Here is a 16736-nt window from a genome sequence, read left to right as displayed (position 1 = left end):
TCTAGCATCTGGATTTTATTAGCAGCCGTTGGGAAAATCTGAAAAGGAAGTTTTTTCTCTGCGAGCACGTCGGCAGCAGTGATATGCTGCACATAACCACTTCACTGCCGACGAGAGGAGCCGGGCCCTCCCAGAGGAGAACAGATGGTCGCTAGAACTTCAATACAATTACATCAATAACAGCTTTCACAGATATAAGCACTGTATGACAGGATCCCTGCAGCTCAGAGAGACACAAGTACAACTCCTCTACCCTTAGCACCTCTGGCTCTGGATAAATTGCCTTCAATCCATCCTCGCTCCCCGCCTGTCCTCAAGTTATCCTTGTTTTTCCTCGCCAGTTTTCCCCATTGTAAAGAAGATGTTTGAAGCTTTTTGACTTGGAAAAAAGTGGCGACTTGTCATTGATTTGCTCATGGTAATCTGATCAAAGACAGGAGGTGCTTTTGTCAGCGCTTATTAAGGAGAACCCCTCCACCCCCACCACCCAGTTTGTTTTTTTTGTTCGACATGTTTGCTCAGCCGGCGCTGCATGTGTACTATCACAGGGTTTCTCAAGTAACATAGGGGAAAAATATGTGTTTGTGTCCACAGCGTGAGCATATGCATCCAGCAAACTTGCAAGCATGTGTTCATACATCTGTGTATCTATTTGTGTGAGTGTGTTTGTGCACACACTGTACAGGCCCTGTCTCCCACCCTGTCATTAGTGAGGGCTTTAAAGCCTCTGAACTCTAAATCAGCTCAAGATGAAGTGGAGTCTGGGATCTGTCTGCAGAAGCAGAGTGTGCTGACACACAAACACACACACACACACACAATCACATATTACCTGTGACACAGTTCAGACTTCATGCTGATAACAAGGCATAAAGGAGCAATATGTAGCAATTGTGCAGCAAAAATGAGCACAGCAGTGAAAATAGCAAATTGGAGCCATAGACTGTATATGAAATAGGTTTAAATCCTATATATACCGTTATCCTGAAAACAGACGCTGCTCTAAAAAGACACACTGGAATTGGAGTTCAGTGACTGTCTGCCTTACTGCCTGACTCCATGTACGTAACAGTTTAACCGTTACAAACATCTACTCCTTCTGCAAGATTACTATTGATTTCTTGTGACTCACAAACAGAAAAGTACTCATTCAGCAAACATTCAGCATTAATTCTGTATAACTCTGATTAATATCAAAAGGTCAAAAAAGAAAAAAAAAGGAATTTCAAAGGGGGGCACTGTGGCTGTAGTGTTGCTGTCAGAGTAGTGAGGATTTCAGCTTAACGTTTCCTGGATATGATGACATATTATGATCATTTTAAGATGTTTTTTTAAAGTAAATATATTATTAATTTCTCATTTTAAAAAAGACACAGAAAGCACTTTTTTTTAGATTTTACAGGATGATAACTTACTGATGTTAGCAGACGTCTTGTTTTGATGGCATTTGCATTGGTAGTATGAGATTGTAGGGTGCTGTGGGTGCTGTACCCCTAAGTCTTAGGTCCAGGGCTACAATCCCCATGTTTTGATACGAAGGCCTGGTGGGAGGCAGGGGGCCAGGGGCTCAGGCTCTGTTTGTGTGGACTCCTCAGCGGCCTGATAGGGAACAGATGTGGGAAGGCAGGCGGCCGGGCAGCCAGCCAGAGCAGCTGGGAGAAATTAAAAACAACAGCATTCCTGGAGACTGGGGGAATTACAGTGGGAGGGAGGGCGGGGGGAGGGAGGGATGTAAGGAGCGAGAGACAGAGGGAGAGTTTTAGGCCTCTGTGGTCACTGACGAGAGTCTCTGCAGAGTACGAGAGATTGAATAGACAGGGGGGATTTAAGGGGACTGTTCTGCAGTGGTTAGCTAAAGCTAATAAGTTGCAGCTGTATTTCCAGTGGAAGCACGAACACACATGCACACACACGCATATATACATGCAGTCAACACACGGACATATGCCAATGTGAAATGAGACCACAATGTATCTGAATGGTCTTCTAATGGCTTGTCATTAGATGATAGCATTTATTTGTGCGCATGTGTGTTTGTTTTTAAGGACTTTGGTGATGGCATATGTCCTTAAATGTATAAAGAGATATCAGAATGGCTTCAGAAAGTTAGACAAAGCACTGTGCAGTGTGTGTGTGTGTGTGTGTGTGTGTGTGTGTGTGTGTGTGCGGTTGTACAGTACATGATCTGTGGTTTTGTGTGCCTCGCAGTGAATTGTTTTTCATCTTGTTTCATCATGGCACAAGGGGAAAGCAGAAGACAGAGAACATTTTTAGAACTCAGACTGTTTCTTTGGTGAGCAATCTTTTAGCCCCAATTACGTCAAATGTGCAGACATACAGCTGTTCAGAGAGTGGAGAAACATAGACAGACGCAGTCAGCGGCAGAGAGGTAGGTAATGATTGTATCACATTGTTTTTAGCATGATCTCAGTAGTGAGTGCTTGTGACAAACAGCTACGTATCTGTATCCTGAGCGGATCTATTCTCAGCTGTATTGATCACAAAGTGGCTCCTCTCAGAGTGTTAAGATAAAAACCCTGTGCAGCTATGCAGACGGGAGCACGAGCATGGTCCAGACCTGGGGCCAGACAAGTCTTATCTCAGTTTAGGATGACATTTAGGTCTTTCAGTATTACAGAAGTATGTTTCCTAACTGCATTTAGGAAAAAATCCTATCTAATCTTAGGACAGGGTTTTATCTATTTTACAGTAGGGGTTCTCAACCTTTTTTGTTGCGACCCCCCAAGAAAAACTGCGGTGGAGTTTGTGAACCCCCACCCTCCATCTGCCCAAGACTGTATAACTCATGAAAGCTAGCAAACTTATATCTGTGGTACAGGTGATGTAATTGAAAAAGAAAAACATTCCTCCGTCAACATGGTCATTATTTCCCATCATGCTTGCTGGACTGAATAGTTAGTTAGTTTTACCATTTTATGTTACAAAATGCATGTTTAACTTAGTTGTTAGTGTTTGTCTCTGTTCAGAACATGGTGGTTTATGTTGGTAACCGTCATTTTTGTGCTGATTTACAGTTTTAAACATCAGTAGTCCTTAGTCCTAACTGTATTTTGCATATTACAATATACTGAAGGGCCTGATGTCACTGATAGCTCCTTTCTGGCTCTCATTCCATGCTGCTTACCACAGTATGTTCTATTCATGTATATTTTATTCTCCACAACAAGAAATTAAATCAGGACCCTCTTGCTGAGAACCGTTGCATAACAGAACTGTCCTAACTGAATATTTTCCTAAATTAGGGTTACAAAGTTCAGATGGCATTAACCCCCTTGTTTTAAATTCAAAGTCATGGCCAAAAATGGCAGAATCAATGTTGTTAGGTGTGGATAGCAATGATAATGAAGATGAAAAACAACATAAACACAAAGTCTACTTAGACCCTATGATGCCACTTTAAATTTCCCCGACCATAAATTAATGGGCATATATTGACTGAATTTGAATTTGATAGATGTGATTCCTGATCCTATGCTGATACTGTTTAGAAAATGTATCTGTTTCCTGTCCACCACTGAAACAGTTCATGCCTCCGACTCATCAAAACTGAAAGTGAACGCCCGTCCCGTGTCTTTATTCCATTATAGCAGCTTGCTAGCCAGCCGTTGCCAAGGATATGGGCATTCTCATGTACATTGTAAACTCAGATACATGACAGAATGAGCATCAGCTGAAGAACTGAATTTACAGTTCTGGTTCTAGTTCTTGCACAGTTACAAGATTTCTGCAGGATAGGGCACAGAAAGGAAGACAGGATGTTTCACATCTCTGAAACTTAATGTAGGATAGGCCAAGCTGCTTGGATTTTTTGTGTGCGTAATAAAGCCCTGGACCTTAAACACAGGTCTGTTTTACCTGGTACACCAGTCTCTCTCCCTCTCTGCTTCTGTCGCTTTGAGTGTTTCGTCCTTCAGCACAAAGCACAATGGGAGCACAAATGGCCACAGATGGGGTGGCAGACCTAGCAGACTTCCTAATGTATTAAAAGTGAAATCCAGAGCCTGGTGTGTGTGTGTGTGTGTGCCCTGTCCCTGTAGCTGGTCAGATTAAACAGCTGTCTATAATCCCACGGTGGGAGCGGCAAACACACTCTCCTCTCGTCTCCTCTCGTCTCCTCTCCTCTCGTCTCCTCTCCTCTCGTCTCCTCTCCTCTCCTCTCCTCTCCTCTCCTCTCCTCTCCTCTCCTCTCCTCTCCTCTCCTCTCCTCTCCTCTCCTCTCCTCGTGGGGAGAGGTGACAAAGTGACAAAATAGCTGTGTTGTAAACAGAGAAAGTCCTGAAAGCATTTTGGTTTTTTATCACCCTCCTGATGTTTTGATCGTGTGCGTGTCCAGCCATTGTTCATTTGAGTGTAGCTTCAGGCAAAAGAGGTACTGTTACATTATTGAAATGTTACTCAACTACAAGTAAAAATGCTGGTGTTAAGAAAACACTTAAATGTATAACAGTAATAGAGTAAAAGTATTTTTCTCAAGAGCTACCAAGGGTCTGAGTTACTTTTTCACTGTTTAACTGCCATAAGGGGCTGTTTCTCCAAATCCTCAGTCTAACCAAGCCTTTGCCTGCTGCAGCATTTTTTTTTTTTTTTTTTTTTTTTTGTCTGTATGCTTGGGCGTAGATCCACTTCTGAGAAAAATGTTGACGTTATGGTTTTCATTGGCTCATGTAGCCTTATTGGCAACAAAAATGCGAAAATGAAAAATTAAAGGTTTGGGTGTAAATTAAAATTGTAGACCTATCTCAGAACTTCAGAAGTGAATACTGATTTTAAAATCAACTACTTAGATTACATAATGTAATGCATACTTAAGTACAAGTAAAATTACAGACCAGAAAAAATACTCCTAAAAGTACAAGTGCCCAGAAAGAGACCTAATTTGAGTAATATAAGTAGTTATAATATGTTACTTCCACCTCTGAGCTTCGGACTATCAATATATCAATATGGAGACAAATTAACTACAGTCTACACTAGTATAATTGTTTACTGGATATAATCCTACAGTCCACTCTGCATACAGTGACACACTAAATTTGGTCAAAGAGGAGGTTTAGTGAACCATATGGCTGTCTAACTGCAGGAAGCAGTCCGCCAAATCAGCAGCACAGGGGGCTTGTTTGTGTGTGTAGGGTTCTTTAGAAGAGAATGGCTGCATCTATTTATACCAGCAAGCCACCCCCCCCCACCCCACCCCCCGTCTGCCTCGATCTACAACCTTGTGTGTTTATGTTCCGAGCGTCTCGCATGGGGCAAACAGCGGAGCGGCCCTCGTGTTCTTGAGGATCACTGTGTCAATGGCCCTCGTGCAGCACACTCCAGAGTGGCACTCTTTAAATACAGACACCAGCTGTTGAACGCATCCACATGAGCTCTCAGAAATAGGCTAACGCCACGGACTTAAGCCGACTGAGGCAGGAGTTTTGTGGAGTTGACTAAAGTGAAAAGCACATTATTGCAAAGTGATTTAATATGTTAGTTTGGTGACTACAGTGCTTTTACAGCTGTAAAAGAGGTGTTGAAACAGCGTTCATGTGTATGCTCTTCCACTCCACCCCTCTCTACTGCAGACCCTCTTCTGCCTTGTTTAGAGGGAGTCAGTCTTTGATAGAAGATCAGCAATATATTGTACATAGAAATTATAATACATCATCTGAAAAGTGGGAACCTGAAGATTAATTTGAGATGCAGCTCAGCACTGACTGTTGTGTTTTTCTAGTCATAAATTTGTAATAAATTTGTTTTGGTTAGGCCCCTATTCAAATTTTGAAAGTTTAGAGTGCTTAGAACATTATGATGGAAGTATTTGATAGCTATTCCCGTGATCAATTATGTGACAAGTTATTGCTGCAAGTTTGGGGTTCATGCCATTTACTAGACAGTTTTTTGTGCAACCTTTAACCATTTTTACGCTCCAGAGTTGATGAAAAATGGTCTAAAATCCCTCCAAAACACCACATTGAAGTAGTTTGCTCATTTAATTGATCATTTAAGTGATGGTATGATTATTTTATCATTAGAAGTATAACAACGGGTAATTTCTGACTACTAGAATCACCCTTCCCTGTGTTATTTGCAGAAGCCCAGTGTCTGGCAAGGCCATTCTGGCAGTGACCTGTACTCTGTGTATATGAGAGTATAAACTAACACTTTTGATTAGCTTTTGTTTGGGTGCCATGTTTGAGTTAATTCTTTCTCTCATTCTCTTGTAATGCATTAAGGGTCAGCTTAAAGCAAAACAAAGGAGAGTTATTGGGAATCAATGAATGTCACATAAAGTGCCCAATGGGGTTTACATCTGCCTTGCTGGAGCACAGAAGAGGGCTGTCTCTCACCTTACTCTTTCATAATAAATGCATATGTTTACTACACTTAATAGTGGTGTGTAGCACTAGTACAGAAGTAAACACATTTCTGTACTGAGATATATATATATAAACCATACTGTGTATTTATTTAATTGTTTTTCATTGCACAGTACACATTTATAGCGCTCTCTGCCAGTTACGCATATGTACACATACTCTAAAGCGATCGTGTCACAGGCTGCAAAAGTCATCACACCTCTCAGCTAAGGTTTACATTGCAGGAGAATCTGGATCCAGCAGCTGCACTGACAGAGAGACAGACACATAGACAGAAGGACAGCCAACGCTGTCTTTCACTGAATAACAGACGTCCTGCTTATTTATACAGTGTGTATACTGTATAGTAGGACTGCACAGTTAAAGGGTTAAAGTTTGGAGAAGCAGAGGATGAAAGGTATTGTAGCTACTTAAAATCTGTTTAAGTGTATGCTATATTTAGAATATTTTCACCATTCTGCTTGCCATCAGACAACCTTTATAACCTTTATAACCACCATTATAAAAGCCAGATATTGCTCTCTCCACACCAACTAAACTCCATGGGAGAAATCAGTAACTTTACCTCGTGCTGGTCTACTGCTGCCTTGATCCAATGGGTTGTTTGTGTTATTGTGTGACTGGTGGATACAAACTATCCTTTTAAAATCACTGTAGTCGCACAATAACTAACAGATGGAAGCAGCAGTAGATCGGCAACTGCTGAGCTCCGGTAGGAAAAAACTACTGATTTCACTCATGGAGTTTGGTTGGTTTGGAGAGTGCATTTGGCTTTTATAACAGTGGTTTCCCGTTGGTAAAGGCTGTCTGACAGCAAGGTAAAGTGGTGAAAATATTCTAAATGTAGCGTACACTTACACTGATATTGATTTTTTTTTAGGTGGACGCAGAAGCTGCAATTTTATGATAGAGGAAAAATGTGACAAAATAGCCTTATAATGAAGGGCCATGGAGCTGCAGAGATAAACTGGCTTTAGATATAAGAAAATGTTTTTTTTAGTACAGACCCTAACAAATGTCACTTCATCACATCATCATCTAATAGTTTTTTTTTTCCAGTGAGAATGAAAATTTTGAGGAAAAAATTATAATTTCTTCTAATAGTAAATCACAGTCCTATTATGTGTCAAAAATAATCACAGTAATATTTTTTTTACAATATTGTGAAGCCCTACTGTATAGTCTGACTTGTAGTTTTGTGAATGACAATGTTTTTGTAAAAGACACATTGTACATGTATAGACTGCCTGAGGCCCCAAACACAGAATGTAAAGCACCAGTCCTCCCAAATGCTTGCGGCCGTGGAAACATCCACCCCGTGTCATGTTTTCTTCTCGTGTCCCTCGCTGTACCATCCATCCCCTTCACGCCACAGAGCCTGGCCTTGCCTTGTTTGGTCCTGGCAGGGTGTCTGGCAGAGGACAGCCGAGCTCCTGGTAGCAGGACGGAGGTCTGCTGAAAGCCCGTCCGCAGTGATGGACAGCAGCAGATCCAGCTGCACTTGTCACTGGCTGTCAAGCCGGCTGTCTGAGCTAGGGGACGAGAGGGGACAGGCGGGGAGGAGTGTGTGCATGTGAATGTGTGTGTGTGTCTGAGGGTTGGAGGTTACAGTGGAGGGGCACTGATTGGGATGTCAGAGCATGGTGTGTGTGTGTGTGTGTGTGTGTGTGTGTGTGAAGGAGAGAGAGGGAGGAGAAGGGGGTAGCGGGGGGCTCTCAGTCAGCAGCAGCTGAGCGAGTGAGCAGGTGTTACTGTATGTCTCCCAGGCCCATGAATCTCCAACCAGAGAGACACAATACAAGTTTGGATTCATTTCCACTCCCTGCATTGATTTGTTTTGGTTCTTTTTATGGGGCTTTTGGTTTAAGGAAACAATCAATGGTTCCCAGGTGAAAATGTCAGTGTACTCCTCCTCCTCAACCAGCTGTCTCCACTTTGAAAGTATGATTTTTTATTTTTTTTTTATCCACGCTGGAGCTCCATCCTGATGACTGTCTCTGTTTTTCTTTTTCTCCTTTCTTTCATATCGCAGGTAGCAGAGTGCAGAAGGTTGGAACAATGCCAGATTCACCTGCGGATGTGAAAACCCAGCCCAGGTCCACCCCACCCACCATGCCTCCTCCACCCCCGGCTGTCAGCCAAGCAACCAATCGCAATGCCTCATTCACCCCTACTACCAGTAAATCAAGTAAGGACCCTTCCTATTTATAACTATTATTCTGATATTAATGTCACCTTAAGTTGAGTTCATACAGTAAACATTGTCCAAGTAAGGTTAGTACGGATCCTTGAAAACACTTGAATTTTAATGTAGTGTGTAAAAGGCTTTAAAAGTGCTTGAAACAGCTTGAAACTGTAGTTGTACTAATTTCATAATAAATCACTTTCTGAGTGAATAGTTCACTTTTTTACATAGGAAAATGAAGAGTAGGAGCAAACCTAATTTCTTTTTCCTCTTGCCCAAAATTAAGATGATTCCACTCAAGCCTGGCTTGCCACTCCATTTTTGTGGCTATGCTTAATGTGATCTGTCCGTCTTTTTGATGTGTGCCCTCTGATGAAACAGTGAGTGGGAGGCTAACAGATGACAGCATGCTGAGACACTGCAATTTTAATGAGCAGTGGCTTGAAAGCAAAAATTGGAAGGCAAAAAAGAAAGTTAAATAATTTGTCTAGTGATTGAGTAATTGTTTTATGTTGGCTCAACGATACTAAGTCTACTTTTGCTTTGTTTTACTTTAATTTGTCACCTTTCTGTAGAATACTATCACGAAACATAATCTCTTATAACACAATAACTTTTCATTTAATGTGAAGAAGTTGTATAATCATTTTGAGTATGTGCATATAAATAGATAATTTACTGCAGCTGTAAGGTGCAGGAAAAGCATGAAAACGCACCTTGAAAATGCTCGACAAGAACTTGTAATTGACTTTGGAAAAGGTGAAGAAACCCAATTTGTGTCTATTGTTTGTGTCCAAAACCTTTACCACAAACTGCTTAGTTTTACATGACCCACAGCTGTTTAGCTTACATACTATGAGATACGTGTTTTCTTTGACTTTAAGATGATCCTATCGTGCTGAAGAATCATGTCAGCAGGCCGTTGACCAGGCAGGTGTGAGAAAAAAAGTGATCTGCTAGGCATACGGCACCAGCAACCCATCGCTGGAACAGCTCTAACTCTTCATTTCACAGTAAGCATTGGAGAGGATAGCCAGAGCTAATATCTACATCATTGCAAATTAGAGGTTGATCAATATATCGGTTTACCAATATTATTGGTCCGATAGTGGCCTATCACAGCTATATCAGGCTATATATGTTGTCTGATATGTTCCTATATAAAAAGTTTTTGTTACTGAACTTAATGTGGATTGTTTTTGTTAGCTTTATAGGCAGCCTTTTATGTACATTTGATCCTTTTTCTTAATTCAGGCTTAATATATACATATATGTTGCTCTATTTGTGCTTTTTTTTATTAATTTGTTATTTATGATTAATAAAAATATCAGCCAAAGCTTACTGTTCGACTGTCCTGATATTATATCATATTACATTCTGACTATTGTAATTTGTATAAAGAATATTGACCAATATCTTGATATGAGCTTTTTTACTCACTGGTATTACTGTCAGCATCAGCTCCAAAAGTGCAATATACATTAGGCCTAATACAAATAATGCTTCTCTACAGAGCTGACATGCATATCAAAGCACAGATACTCATTTGTAGGTCAAATGCCATTTTGGCATCCAGGTTAAACCACTACTAAATTGGGGCAACCAATGGCTTAGAGGTGCATATCATACACTGTGTTCACAATGTTTAATTCAAGTCAGAAACCTTTGTTGGGGATCAACTCCCATCCATTTTTCTCTTTGTTTACTGTCAATAAGCTGTCAAATAAAAGCAAAACTGTCCCAAAAATCCTTAAAACTGTATTAAATTTGAGTTTGAAAGAGAAATTTAACTCTTTTTACAACAATATTTCGACAACTATCTTTCAATGTGTCGTTAAGATCTGTGATATAATAAAGTAAAGTGATTCACCCACTAATTTAGAATTAATTACTGCAGCACCTCAGAAGCCATTCACAATGGACTGCAGCCATTTGTCCCTCCTAGGCCAACTGTCATGAACACTTTATCTGCTTGTGTAAAGGGAGAGAAATTCCAAATATGTGTTTCTTCCCCGTTCTGGTGGACAAGTGTTGAAGTCACTTGTGTGTCAGGTGTGTGTCTCTGCAAGCATCTATCTATGTGAGTATGTGTCTTTTGGTGTGCAGAATGCCCTTGCTCGTGGGACAAGTGTCTTTGAGCGCATGTGCAAGTGCGGCTGTGGCAGCATTATGTGTGTCTGTGTTGTTTACCAGCTGGTTGGGCGTCGGTGGCCCGGGGTGGCGATGGCGGTGTGTGTGGACTACTTTCTTCCCTATATAGCAATGACAAGCCATGTTGTTTCACCTGTTGTGGCGGGCGGTCAGCAGTGGAGCTCTCTCCTTGCACCTCTCTCTCCCTCTCTCTCTAAAACCAGAACACAAGTGCTGCCTGTTGGGATCACATGGGTCAGTCCATATGTGTTCTCAGACCCTTGACCCAGCAACAAGCGTGCCGCAGAGGAACCCTGGGAACGAGAATGTTGAACAACTAAACAACTAATCTAAACAGATAAACGCCATTGTTAAAATAAATAAACCGACACCAGTTTGATTGATTTTCCCATGACAGTAAAAGCGATTTGCGATAAATGCGGTTTATGAATATGAAAAAAATGTTAAGATATCTTATCAAAACAAGTCGGACTGATATTCCCTGGAGTGGACAAGGGAGATATACATGTGTGTTTTTGCAAATGATCTCTTCCTATAGTGTTGTTTTCAAGTATGACTACAATGTATGTATTTTATTGTATTTATTAGGGACCATGTACAACACTAAGTAAGGCAAGTTTATTTATATACCACCACTCAGACACAAGGCAATTCAAAGTGAGCGTATAAATAAAGTAAAATAAAAACAAATTAAAGCAAAAGGCAAAAGAAAGCAGATGAATGGTTAAAACAACAAAAGATAATAAAACAAAAGTGAATATAAAAGCAATAGGTACAGATTATTTTAACAAGAAGAACTAAACAGAAAAGTTGTCATTTGATGTATTGTGTAATGTACAGTATATATTATATAGTACAATAATGGCTCACTGCAGAGTCCTGTAAACACATTTAGAAAAGATTAAGTTGGGACATTTTTCACTATTTTCTGAAATATAATAGCGGTTGCAGCCCTAGATTAAATATGACAATTAACTTTATTCTTTGTTGTTATTTGATAATAGCTATTAAATAAAACAAATTCGTTCAGAGGCAACAAAAAATTGTAAGTAAATCTTAATCTGAAAGAAAACTAGGTTACGTCAATTATTCAAGCCGATATAATGCACATAAATATTTATATGACACACTGACAGGAGACAGGAGATAGAAAAAGTTGAGCAATTTTTCAAATAACTTAATATTTTGACGCATGAATCACATCTTAGACTGACTGCATTCTGTGTCTTGAAAATATGAAAACGGGGGAAAGGTCAGTGGTGTTTGTGTGAGCTCCTGCGTATTTGCAAGTTTGTTTGTGCCTGCATTACGGAGAATATGCGAGTGATTATATATGCGTATGACTGCTGTGTCTATTCTGAACCTTAAAGCTGCAAATCTACTTTCAGCTGGTGGACATGTGTAGCGCCAGATTTAGCTACACACCTGCTATTGGAATAAAAGTAACACAGGCCTCAGGACTATTTTTGGCACCTCTTTAACAAGTTCCTCTTATAGTTGTGTCCTACTGAGTGAACGGGAGAGAGGGTGAGGAGGAGCTGGGTGGAATAGACTGATTCAGGGAGGGGGGGGGTTCAAATGGTACCACTTGTGAGACAGCTGAAGTTACTGCAAACACACACACACACACGTACACACATGCTCACAGCATTCAAACTGCCAGAAAATTGCACCACAGAAGTCACTGTGCATCATATACTGAGACTAATGTTTGGGTTTTTTTTGTTTAATCTTAACCACACTCTCCTCTATCAGCCAGATGTAAGCACTTCTGCCCTCATCTCGCCCCCAGATCTGCCAGATGCCCCCCGGGCCCCTCCAAAACTACTGACCCAATTCACTTTGTCTCTTCCTTCTGTCTGTTTATCTGCAGTGCTGAATGGGAGCAGCCACTCTCCTACATCGCTGAACGGTGCTCCATCCACTCCTAACGGCTTCAGTAATGGGCCGGCCATGTCCTCGACGGCCTCGCTTTCCAACCAGCAGCTCCCACCAGCTTGTGGGGCCCGGCAATTGTGCAAGCTGAAGCGCTTCCTGACCACGTTGCAGCAGTTTGGCAACGACATATCGCCTGAGATTGGAGAGAGGGTGCGCAGCCTTGTGCTGGGGCTGGTGGTGAGTTCTCTTTCTGTTCATGTGGAGTTTTTCATTCATTCTGCAGTTTCCGTTCCCTCTAACTTTGAATCAAATGGTATCTGTAGCCTTATGTGAAATTGCTATAGTTCAGGGCCTAATAAATGTATTGTTTGAAGATAAAACTGCACATTTTAGAATGACCAGTCCAAGATACATCCATGCAATAATGATCATAGCTGATTAGCATCTCCATATGCCACACATGTCAGGTAAATTGATTATCTTGCCAAAGGAGAAGAGCAATTTTTAACAGATTTTGAGAAAAACAAACCTTTTGTTTGCACAAAAAAGTCCTGTATTTTTTACTTCAGCTCATAAAAAATAGGAGCAAAACAAAAGTGTTGCGTTTATATTTTCTTTTGAGTGTACTTATTATTTGATGATAGCATACAATTGATTAATGTCTTGCAGAGTATTTTACATATAGTCCCGAAAGCTTATATTTTTTATCTGTGCACAAAAGATAACAACTTGTGGGCACAAAATATATTATCTTGTTCGCTTAAGATATGGACCTTGTGCAAGCGAGATAAAGAATATAATCTTTGTGGAGTTTGGCGGCTCAGCAAGAGAGTGTTATAAAAGTTTGTTTCTTAGCGACTCTTGTGTCCCCTCTCTTGGACAGAACTCCACTCTCACCATCGAAGAGTTTCACTCCAAACTTCACGAGGCCACCAACTTCCCTCTGAGGCCGTTCGTCATTCCCTTCCTGAAGGTAAATACTCACAGATTTAATGTGAAGTAAATCATGCCTGATGTCTTCAGCTGACAAGCTCAAAGCTTTCTGCTGCTGTCCATATGGCCAGTATTCAGGACTGTGTGCAAATGTGTGTGCAGATATTATAACATTTTCTGCAGCCAAATAGAAAGGGTTCACAGAGAGGTGGGAAGGGAAACTTATAGGTGGATATGGTACTTTTATGGGGGTTTTCCATCAGCACTTTTGGGTATGCTGAGTCAAACCATGCTGCACTGATTTGCATGTCCATTAGCACTTTCAACGTGATGAGCTCTGCCGAGTCATGCCCAAGAAGAGCCATGTCAAGAGTGGGGCCAAAGCGCACCCAGCTGACCTCCAAGCAGGTTGCAGTGACATCTCACCAACCGTGGCCAACCCCGTTTCTCCCCCTCAAACAAGAGTGAACAGAGAGAAAGGCCTTTTTAAAAGCATGTGTTCAGCTCTCCCTACTAATGTAGCTTCTGACTGAATCTCTGTTGGTTGAAGTTTCTCTTGCATTTCAGTTTGTACGATCAGATATCTGTTTTATTTTACTGTTTCATGCACACTTTTAGCCAAATAGGAGCTCTGTTAAGTTACTGCCAATGATAACTCAACTTTTCCTGTTTTTGATGCTAAATAATAAAACATCAGAGTACTTAAATTGTGAAGAATTAATTGGAGGTGAAATTTGCCATTTCACAGCCGCTTGACTCGAGCCAAGCTTGTCATCAAGCTAAAAGACACACCTACAAGGGGGTAGTCCTGTAATGGAGACGCAAATTCCTGCCATTCTGGGCTGACGTGCTGAGTCAAACTGAGTCAAGTCAAGCCGGCAGGGTCTATGGAAAAAGGATAATGTAGAAAACGGTGGGATGCGCTTGCGAATATTTGTTAAAAGTGGTGTGTGTGAGTGTGTCAGACCTCCTGGCGTGCGATGATCCTCCACATCTGGGACATTGCAGCAATGGCTGCGTTATATCAACCAGACAGGTCTGAGAGAGCTATTTGACAGCACAGACACACGCACACACACACACACACACACACACACACACACACACACAGTATCCACATCAGCACACCCTGGAGAGAGGGAGACACATGGCAGAGGAAGGTGTCAAGGGACCTGTCTTATCTCATCCTGTCTCTTCATCTATCACTTTCTTTCTTTTCTCGCCCTAATCTGGCATTATTTCACTCTCACCCCATCTATCTGCTGTTACACCATGAGTTTTTAGCTCACCTCTTGTCCACTTAACACTCTTCTCTGCATTTACATCAGGTCAATAAATCCATATCCCTTGTACAACAACTTATTTCTCTCCTAATCCAGAGATGTCTGTCTTCCTTGTTTTTAACCTCTGAAGGCAAACCTGCCCCTGCTGCAGAGAGAGCTGCTCCACTGTGCCAGGTTGGCCAAGCAGACTCCTGCTCAGTATCTGGCCCAACACGAGCAGCTTCTTCTGGACGCCAATGCCAGCTCGCCCCTCGACTCCTCCGAGATCATGCTGGAGATGAATGAACATGGCAAGAGAAGGACCCCTGACAGGTAGCAGCAGTTCTCCATTAGGGTTGGGATGTTAAAAAATGTGGTTCAGTGACCTAATCCAAGTGTGAAAATATCAAAGCAATGCAACCTGAATACTTTCCATCACTTTTGCATTACCTCAGCACCATATATGGAGAAATTGTTTAGCTTTAAGATGATGTTTCATGTTTGTTGTTAGGCTTATTAATTGTCTGTCCAGCTATTCCTTCCTATTTTAATATTAATAACAGCAATTATGCACATTTTTGTTAAGTATGCTAAACTTCACACTGAAACTTTACAGTTTACTCAACAAGTAAACTGCCAGTTTGCTTTTTTACCCACACACCATTCCAGTCACCAGCATCACCACCTTCTGTCCCTGAATATTTTTCATAGTAGTAGCCAGCATTAAACATTGTTCCGTGTGGCTAACGTTAATGTTTTTTCTGGGGAACCTCAGTAGCTCAGTTGGCAGAGTGTGTAGCCCATGCACAGAAGCTGAGTCCTCAGCAGGGGCTGTGCGTTCGCTTCCAGCCTGTGGCCTTCTGTTGCGTGTCTTCCCCGCTCTCTCTCCCCCATTTCTTGTCTGTCTATAAGCTGTCCAATCAAATAAAGGCTACATGTCTAAAATATGAACTTAAAAAAAACATTAACAGTTCGGAGTAGCTAAGATTAGCGGTTGTTCTGTATAGCTAATGTTAGTGGTTGGACTAGTAAATGTTCCTTTTAATTAGGTATCGAGACCTTACATGATGACAGTATTTTCACAGCTGAAGGCAGAATTTGCACTGCACTGCCATGTTGCTCATCTTTTCTGATTTAAAGACACAACAATGATGGAATTTCACCCAGTGAAAGCATTTTTTTTCACTAGAGGCAGCTGTAAAATTAGCTGGTTTCACTCAAGACCAGACTGGTGTTGTGAGACTTGTGGAGTGTAGTAATGTGTGTGCATGGTAGTATATTGTTCTTAAAATATCTTAAAACTGTTATCCTTTTTTCTGAAACTGTTATGGAATACAGGTTTTTTTTTAAATATCCTAATAATATAAGCCTGTTACATACAATCTGTTACTCCCCAAGCCTGTCCATTAAACACAAGAAAACACTTATTACACGCAGACTTCAGAGGCACACATACATTGGCAGACTCTCACAGAACACAGCCAGTGTTATATATATGAATTATTTCAGGATATTTCAGAATGCCAAGCGACAAGGGGAGTCTATAAATCCTCTGTGCGGGAGGCGGAAGTCTGGACAGCCGCGATGCCAGGCCGGCTCTGCCAGCTGTCTGGGAGGGAGGGGTGAGATAAATGCAGTGTAGGAAGAGAAAGAGAGAGAAAAACAGAAGAGAAGAGGGAGTGAAGTACAGTAGATGTCCTCAGAATAACCCAAAGACCAACAGTGCGAGCTGTGGTTTGTCCCACATTTCTCCTGAGCACTCTGCTTTATTCACCCCGTTAAGAAGATGACACAAGAGAGAATTAACAGGCATTTCCTTTTCTTCCTCTTTCTGTCTTCTTCTCTTACTGTCCTTCTTTTCTGGTCACTGCTTCACCTCTTTCACTTGCTTTTTCTCTCCCTTTCACTCTCTCCGACTGCCTGACCTGCAGGCTCCCAGCAGC

At 41.4% G+C, this 16736-nt stretch overlaps 1 protein-coding gene across 10 annotated transcripts in view; it reads left to right on the top strand.

The window, feature by feature from the left end:
* The window catches only part of cbfa2t3 (CBFA2/RUNX1 partner transcriptional co-repressor 3), a 65487-nt gene that overhangs the window by 27996 nt on the left and 20755 nt on the right, over positions 1-16736 (top strand). For 9 of the 10 annotated variants that reach the window (XM_084715808.1, XM_084715816.1, XM_084715824.1 and 6 more), the window contains exons 2-5: positions 8416-8571; positions 12594-12835; positions 13482-13571; positions 14945-15126. In XM_084715808.1, the coding sequence (XP_084571934.1) occupies positions 8416-8571; positions 12594-12835; positions 13482-13571; positions 14945-15126 (670 nt within the window). Of the gene's footprint in view, positions 1-8415; positions 8572-9452; positions 9582-12593; positions 12836-13481; positions 13572-14944; positions 15127-16736 lie in introns of those variants that run through there. The other variant, XM_084715832.1, reaches the window with a different exon arrangement.

This window comes from Lutjanus erythropterus, chromosome 1, assembly GCF_056507025.1.
Source record: "Lutjanus erythropterus isolate fLutEry1 chromosome 1, fLutEry1.hap2, whole genome shotgun sequence".
NCBI lineage: Eukaryota > Metazoa > Chordata > Actinopteri > Lutjaniformes > Lutjanidae > Lutjanus > Lutjanus erythropterus.
This window is presented reverse-complemented; position numbering and strand designations above follow the sequence as displayed.